The sequence below is a fragment of the Octopus bimaculoides genome, chromosome 2 (assembly GCF_001194135.2).
Source record: "Octopus bimaculoides isolate UCB-OBI-ISO-001 chromosome 2, ASM119413v2, whole genome shotgun sequence".
Taxonomy (NCBI): Eukaryota; Metazoa; Mollusca; class Cephalopoda; order Octopoda; family Octopodidae; genus Octopus; species Octopus bimaculoides.
In genome coordinates this window covers 184,048,220-184,056,660 of record NC_068982.1, presented here as the reverse complement: position 1 = coordinate 184,056,660, position 8,441 = coordinate 184,048,220, and the positions used below count along the sequence as shown (strand labels likewise).

Genomic DNA, 8,441 nt, shown 5'->3' with positions numbered 1-8,441 from the left:
AAAACGATGTCATTAAGGAAAGATACGCCAATGATATTGACATTAGTTCTTTGATAGCTCAACTTCTCGCATTTAGACCTTCCTGAAAAAAAGAAAAGCCGATGGCCAGCTGTTTCAACTGCTACATTACAACCTGGAACAGTATCTCTGGGTTGCGTCAACTGGTCCTGTTACTTTGGGGTTGGGTTGTATGCCTAACAACAACTGCTAAGTATACTAGCAGGTAAACTCCTCAACAATAATACTTTTTTTAATAGCTATGTCCGTTGATATAGCCTATTGATCCGAAAAATGCTAAAGGCCACTTCTACATTTTGCTGTTGCCATGGAAGCTGCTGTTAAAGAATTAATCCCAAAGTAATGTTGTAGGGTGGTATTGGTGCCTGCGAGTTTGAAGGTTGACTCAGCTGTTGTCGAAATTAAACCGTCAGTCTTTGAATTCGTTCGCATCATTGAATAACATAAGATATAAACAACACCGGGAAAAATATTGGTAATTTTTCAGATGAACACTCGCACGATTTCCACTAGAGTGTTAGGGTTTTAGGGTCAGGATTAGGGTTTTAGGGTCAGCGTTAGGATTAGGGCTAGTGTTAGGGTTACGGTTTTAAGGTTAGGGTTATAGTTATGGTTACGATTAGGGTTAGGTTTAGGGTTACGGTTAGGTAATCGTGCGGGTGTTAATCTGAAAAATGACCAAAATATTTACCGTATTTAGTTACTTTCTTTTACGCATTGAACTGAAACCCAGTAGGGACCAATTTTTATCTTTGATAGTTATAAGATTGATAAAAGTAGAACCAGTAAAGTACAATAGTTAATGTAATCGAGTGTATTTGTGTTGTCCCCTATAATCTTTAGAGTTGTCATCATTAGAAATCATTACAGAAATCACGTCTACAATTTAGTGCGTTTTTTCTCATATTTCACTTGCTGTACTTTACTACAATGCTAAAGGAATTTTTTTTTCCTTCAGAATTTTTCGGTATTCCATTAATCAGACTCAGATATGTTATATATCAATTAAAGATGTTGAAGATCTGACAACAGAACACGGCAAACATTAAAGATCATTGTCCATGGATGATGGGCAACTAAACGGTGACGGGAGATGAGATTAGTCTTCTATTATTATACTCTGCAATATCGAATCAGTAGGGAAGTACTGCATGGCCAGATAATGCCCTGTACACGGTAGACTTGAGCAAAAGATGGGATGGTCATCGTCGGAATGTTCTTCAATCTAATGACCGAACTACGGTTAATTAACAACAATAACAACTGTTTTATTTATCGCATTAGAAACGAATCGTATTCCGTTTTGTGTTTGAAACTAAATTCCGTTTCGCTTTCGAAAGCCATTCCTTCATTTGTAACAACACCCGCCACCGGAAGCTGATGGCGCGCTTCACAAATGTTTTGTTTATAACAAGAATTGCTCACAGTAATGGCTAATCTTTAGTATTTGTGTGTAAGTTAGTTTTATTGTATCTCACTAATATTTAACATACACTCTCTCCAACAAAATACATTTCGGAGTCTATATTCGGTTCGCCTTTTTCACAAGAAAACTTAACGAACATCGCTAAAGTTTATCCTTCATCTTCTATACACACACACACACACTGCGAGAACCAACGTATTATATATATATAATATATATATATATATATATATATATAATATAATATAATATGATATATATATATTTGCTGTTTAGCCCTAGATCAGCTGTTGTTGTTTAGCTCTAGATCATATGGTCAGTGATGTTCCACTCACGCCTGTCCCGTCTTCTTTCTTTTCATAACTATTTAAAGCTACATTTCTCCTTTTTTAAAACGACAGAGTGTGAATAAAGGAAAATTTGGCTGCTGTTTCTTGTAGGTCGAGCGTAAAGTCTTAGCTCGTGTTTGTGTAGGTATTGTGTATCCTTGTATTTAATTACAAGTGGTATACGTTTATTTGTTGATCCACATCAAAACTGATTGCATCAATCATTATGTAAATAGTTAAGACAGAAATTATGTTCCAAAGAAAATGTTCTTTTAATTTATCCAAGATATACCTATATAGTAAATGTAAACGTGGAATGGATTGGAAGAATGTAAATGAAGAGAAAACAGGAGTGCCATGTGGGAAGCGAACTGACATCTCGTAGGCTTCACAGTTAATCAGTAGTTATTTTAAGAAACACTTTTTTTTATGCCCTCTATTCAAGTCTCATTTGTATTAGGCATATAAAAATATAAGTCTCATTTCTTTTGTAACCAGTGGATTCGAATTAACTGCACCAGAATGTTGTAATGAGAGATATGGGATCGATCTGTCAGAAATAGCAGCGAAACCACTTTCAGATCATATCAACAGTCTCAATAAAGAAGTACACTATGTGTCTCTAAAACAGGAAGACAGTAATACATATTCCTAAAGTGGGTGTGGGCCCTCTGTGCTTAGGAAAAGACAGGAAGGATGGAGCACTCTTAATTTTTTTTATCTATTTCATAGATACAAAAAAGGGTGACAAAGTCGCGGTTGAAAGCCTCTGGTCATGTTTACTTGTTCAAAGCTGACCTGGTGCTAAACAACAACACTAGCAATCGCAAAAATAAATTTTGTTTTCCTTCATTTTTCATGTTATCTATTGTGAATTGGTACCCCATATTGTCTACAAACAGGGAGGAAATACATAAAACGAAATTGTTATAAATTGAATTTGAGTTCTTAATTGAGATTAGATTAAAAGTAATGAAGTGAAGTAGTTTACTTTTCCATTAATGTGTTATTTATTTTGTTTTTACTTCCTTAATTGGCAGTCCTCAAGTTTTCAGTGGGAGTTGAATAGTAATCTGATTGTATCCTCTGTATGCTGTGTACGTATTGTTGTATTGATCAGATGGGAAACGTCCAAATGATTTAACTTGGAGATGAGGACTGGTGTCTCATGGGATACCACTGGAGTGGATACATTTGTGCAATCATCCTTCACTATTTCATGCATCAATGCTGCTATGCCAAGCAATGCAAAAATACAACCAATGATGCACTGAGTTTCAAACCAAATCATTCCCATATCATGGGATCTTATAGCACAACCACACATCTAACAATTCATAAACTCTGCAAACAACTCATTGAAGCAGTGGATGATGTGCAGGAACTTTTGTTTCTTTGCTATTGAGTTTCAAAAGTTATAATTCAAGGGAATGCAACTGGTGTAACGAGTTTTTTAATACAGCCCACGTTGTATTAGTTGGGAAAAATCCCAACAAAACATTATTTTAAAATGTGTTACTTTTCTTCATTTTCTCTAAAAATTTTACGGGACTGATAAAATTTCAAGAATAAGACTGATTGATTAAAAAAATACTTTCCATAATGTTGATGTCATAAGAGTTTATAAACTTCAAGAGAATGTGAAGGAATTTTTTTTTTGGATTGGTGGATCTCGAAGCAGATTAAGCTATAAATAATAGTGTGTAGATATTGGCTTAGAAACCCATTTAAATAGAATATGTTGAAGGTTACCTCTGGGATACAAACCTACAATTAAACAATTAAAAAAAACAAGCATTCTAACATTGGACTAAAGCAGTCCTTTGAATTTTTACATCCATTTTGGAAACTTTAATCCTCCCATCCTATGGGCAGCCTTGGACTTTTTCCATGCAATGGGTTTTTTTAACTTAATAGTTATATGCTGTTATAGCTTTTATTAAGGTAGCAAGCTGGCAGAATTGCTAAGCGGCATTTCTTTCGGTTACTTACACTCTGAGTTCAAATTCTGCTGAGGTTGACTTTGCTTTTTTTTTCCTTTCAAGGTCGATAAAATAAGTACCAGTTAAATGCTGGGGTCCATATAATTGACTTTAACTCCTCCCTGAAATTGCTGACCTTGTGCCAAAATTTGAAATTGTTATTTATATCTTTAACTTTCAAAAAAAGAAATATTTTCCATATTGTTTATTGATCTAAACAGTAAATTCAAGAGGAAGTTTTGTAAACTGGGAAAGACAACAACTACAAGGAAAATCAAAACTGTAACAGTCAAAAATGGTATTGTTATTGTTGTGTACTGACAGTGGGAGGTATTTGTAGAATAGAAACTGATGAGGTCAGATTTCAATTTGTTGGACCTCATAGATGAGAAAATAAGATTGTGACAGTTTTCAAAATACTGTATGACAGACCTTGACAATCCATAGCAGCATTTTAAAATGACATAGAAAATGTAAAATGCTACTTAACCATGGGTTGGGTGGTTAGTGGCAATGGAAGTATACTTCCCCTTCCATACTAATTCACCCTTATTTGTAACTTCCTGATTCCTTAGTCAGTATACTATCATTCATATCAATTGTAGCATTGTGTCATTTAGGTAACATAACTTATATATTTTTTTCCTACTCAGACATAAATAGTTTAAGGCATTTAATTTATGGAGACTCTTGTATATGGGAGGTAGCTAATGTTATGGTTCTCACCCTGTCTTTCATAAATTTAATTATCCAGTTTGTATATTCAAATTCAACCATGTAAACAAAAAGTGATGTTTACCTTCATATCATTTGTGAAGCCCACTTAAGTTTTATTTATACATCTTTGATCGATTTTTGCTTCTCATTCAGTACTTCTAATGAGCAGCTTGTCCTGAGTTCTTGTGTGAAGAGAAATAGGCTGAAGACAGAATCTTATTAATGATCAGACCACCGATATTCCTGAATCTACTTATCATACCCTTATATGTGGTCTTACTTGTCAGTCTTCTCACCCAGGTTTCACACAACTAATTAGTTGATATAAATAAATTAGTTAGATAATTAGTCTTACTACTGTGGGATTTAACAAGTTTGCTTTGCAGCTATGTGGTTTAGGATTTTACCCTACTGCACAGCATCCTGAGCAAATATCTTCAACAGTCTTGAAGTAAAACTGGGTTGATGAAAACTATACAGAAGCCTGTCAAAGAGACTGCTCTTATTTTTAAGTGGTAGATTTATTCAGTTGCCTGATTTAATGCCATCACCTGTCCAGGCTTCTGATCTAAGGATAACTTCCTTTCACTGGTCCCAGAGGTCTAGAAAAAGGTTACATGCACTGTCTATCCTCCTCTGACTCTTCCCCCCCTTTACTATTTGATATTCTCTTGTAAGACATTTGACTTGTCTTTTAAATGATTGAGAATTAGATTTACAATTAACTGATCATGTGATTACATTGGTTGTCTTTTGTTGAAGTTTAGATGACCATTGACTGTAGTGATTATGTTTCTAATGTAAGTAATGTTTTGATTTTTATCAATTTTACTTATATCTGTGCTTTTCATTTTGTCTTTTTTTTGCAAGTATTTCAACATTTGCTGAGACATGGAAACAGAATTACTGCACGAGGTACCAGAATCCTTGAAAAGATTGGTCCGCCTCATAGTACGAGGTTTCTACAGTATTGAACATGCCATTATTTTAGATCTTTTAGTGCGACATCCTTGTATGAAGGAAGATGACATTATTGATTTGTTGAAGTTTGAGCGCAAACAGTTACGTTCTATGCTGAATACTCTGAAAATGGATAAAATTGTGAAAGTGCGCATGAGGGTTGAGACCGATGCTGAGGGTCACACCACTCGACACAACTACTATTTCATCAACTATAAAGTTTTTGTCAATGTTGTCAAATATAAATTGGACCACGTCCGTCGAAAGATTGAAGCAGCTGAGCGTCAGAGCACAAGTCGGTCATCCTTCAAGTGTACACAGTGTGAGAAGACCTACACTGACCTGGAGGCCGGTCAGTTATTAGACCCTTACACCGGTTTATTAATGTGTATGATTTGTCAGGTAGAGGTGGAGGAAGATGAGAGTGCAATACCGAAACAAGATGCACGGACAATGTTAGCAAAGTTCAATGAACAAATCCAACCGATATATGACTTGCTGAAAGAATGTGAAGATGTGCGGTTGGCACCGGAGATTCTTGAACCAGAACCTGTTGATATGAAATCAATTACACAAAAGTATGTAAATCTTTCTCTCCTCTTTTTCCGCCTCCAGTGGATGGATGGGTGGGATTTGAAGTATTGGATCTTTCTGAATTGACGGACACCACTTTTCATTTATGTTTTATGTAGTGTTTTTGGTACCAAAACACTTTCAAACTTCGTATACTTGTATATTTTGTGTTATAGAACAGATAAAAATTTTTTTATTCGAAGTTATTTCATGTAAAAAATTGTCGTATTTCGGTAATTTCAACCAATCACTGACGTCTATTGAGGTGAAAACAATTACCGCCGTGGAATGTAAACATGTTTTAGCGGTGTAATGGGATCATTTCCCTTGAATAAAATTAGTGCTGTTGTTTGTCAGCAACAACTATCGGTGGTACTGTTATTTATGACATTGTTCATGCGTTTGTACTGGTTTTAGCTTTAGGGTTTTAGGGTTAGGGTTTGGGTTTTAGAGTTAGGGTTAGTTTTAGGGTTAGGGTTATGATTATTTTTGCCATAACCTAACTCAACCCTAACTCTAAAATCCGAACCCTAACCCTTAAACCCTAAATCCTTACTACGGAATAACGATCTTGACACGGGCAAAAATTATTGTTTACAAAAACAGCAGTAACTGTATTCAGCTGAATAGACGTCAGTGATTGGTTGAAATTACAGAAATACAACAACTTTAACATGAAATAACTTGCAATGTACAATTTTTTGTTAAGAAGGCTAAGAGAAAAAGTTGTTTTATATGACACATTCTACCAGTATTCCAAGTTTGAAAGTGTTTCGTTAAGAAAACAAGTGTTGCCCGTCAATTCAGAAAGATCCGAAGTATTTAACCATTTAACATTTAAATTGGCTAGATCCAGCTTCTCACACCTATCCTACAATGTCATTCTAAATATAAACAATTGCATCATCAATATATCAAAGCTACATGATGATGCACGATTTGGAAAGACTTCTGCACCCCCTCCTTCCATTTTCTCCCAAGTTTGTTTCTTTTTAAAATTTTTTTTGCCAAAAACCCGTTTTAGATACAGAGGTTCTGGAAAAATCGGCATTGTAAAATCCCCCCCTCCAAAAATCGGCATTATAAAATCCCCCCTCCCCCCAATTCTTCAATTTTGACTTTTTTCCTCAACACTAACCTTAAAACCCTAACCCATTTTTGCCAATTTTTTGCAGATTCGTATTCCCCGTAGACGAAAGGGAGAGGGGTGTCGAAAAAAATTAAAAAATTTAAGAAACGGGTGGTTTTTTTGTGGTAGTGGTGGGGGCAGAAGTCTTGCCCATGTATTTGACAGAATAATGTTAAAGGGTTAATATCGGCCTGTGGTGGGAGCCACCAGGATATTGTTGGATGGAAACTTATTGGATATAAGTATATTCTTACGAGAATATCAAAATACTGCAAATGAGAGGTAGGAACTGTCTTAACTACTTAATACTAATCATCTTAGATTTGGAATGAGAATTGAAATATAGTAATATAATTATCACTATAGAAAAATATTTTGTTTGGAGTGAAGAACGATTTCACTGAAAATCATACGAGAAAATAACACTTTGATAGATTATAGGGAAATTCGTTGACGAGAATGTAATTAAGGGAGGTAACTCATGATATTGAGTATTGGTTGTCTAACTTGGATTTGCTTCTGTTCATCTAAGATGACATCAGGTTAGGGTTTGTAACCCAATGATAGATACTTATTTCGTTATTGCCCACAAGGGGCTAAACATAGAGGGAACAAACAAGAACAGACGAACGGATTAAGTCGATTACATCTACCCCAGTGCGTAACTGGTACTTAATTTATCGACCCCGAAAGGATGAAAGGCAAAGTCGACCTCGGCGGAATTTGAACTCAGAACGTAGCGGCAGACGAAATACAGCGAAGCATTTCGCCCGGTGTGCTAACGTTTCTGCCAGCTCGCCGCCTTGTGATAGATACTGTTGACCGTAGTCCCATGTTGGTGCGTGCACGTGTATATAAGTATGTATTTTTAAGTATTCATATATATATACGCTTATGGCTGTGTGGTTAAGAAGTTTTGGGTTCAATCCCACTGCGTGTCACCGTGGGCAAGTGGAGCACCGTCTGAGCGTGATTGTTTCCAGAGCACCAGCTGTCTGGCTTCTGTGCTGGGGGCACGTAAATAGCACCATTTGAGCGTGATCGTTACCAACATTGCCTTCCTAGCACTTGTGCCAGTGGCACGTGAAAAGACATTCGAGCAAGTTCGTTGCCAGTGCCGCTGGACTGGCTCCTGTGCAGGTGGCACGTAAAATACACCATTTCGAGCGTGGCCGTTGCCAGTGCTGGTGGCACGTAAAAATACCCACTACACTCTCGGAGTGGTTGGCGTTAGGAAGGGCATCCAGCTGTAGAAACTCTGTTAAATCAGATTGGAGCCTGGTGTAGCCATCTGGTTCACCAGTCCT

General features: G+C 36.3%; 1 protein-coding gene across 1 annotated transcript in view; it reads left to right on the top strand.

The window, feature by feature from the left end:
• The first annotated feature begins 1,356 nt into the window (after positions 1 to 1,356).
• LOC106883880 (general transcription factor IIE subunit 1) overlaps positions 1,357 to 8,441 on the top strand; it is a 48,879-nt gene continuing 41,794 nt past the window's right edge. Inside the window, exons 1-2 of the mRNA XM_014935021.2 lie at positions 1,357 to 1,471; positions 5,343 to 6,010. Of these exons, the coding sequence (XP_014790507.1) occupies positions 5,364 to 6,010 (647 nt within the window). The 5' untranslated portion in view covers positions 1,357 to 1,471; positions 5,343 to 5,363. The remainder of the gene's footprint in view (positions 1,472 to 5,342; positions 6,011 to 8,441) is intronic.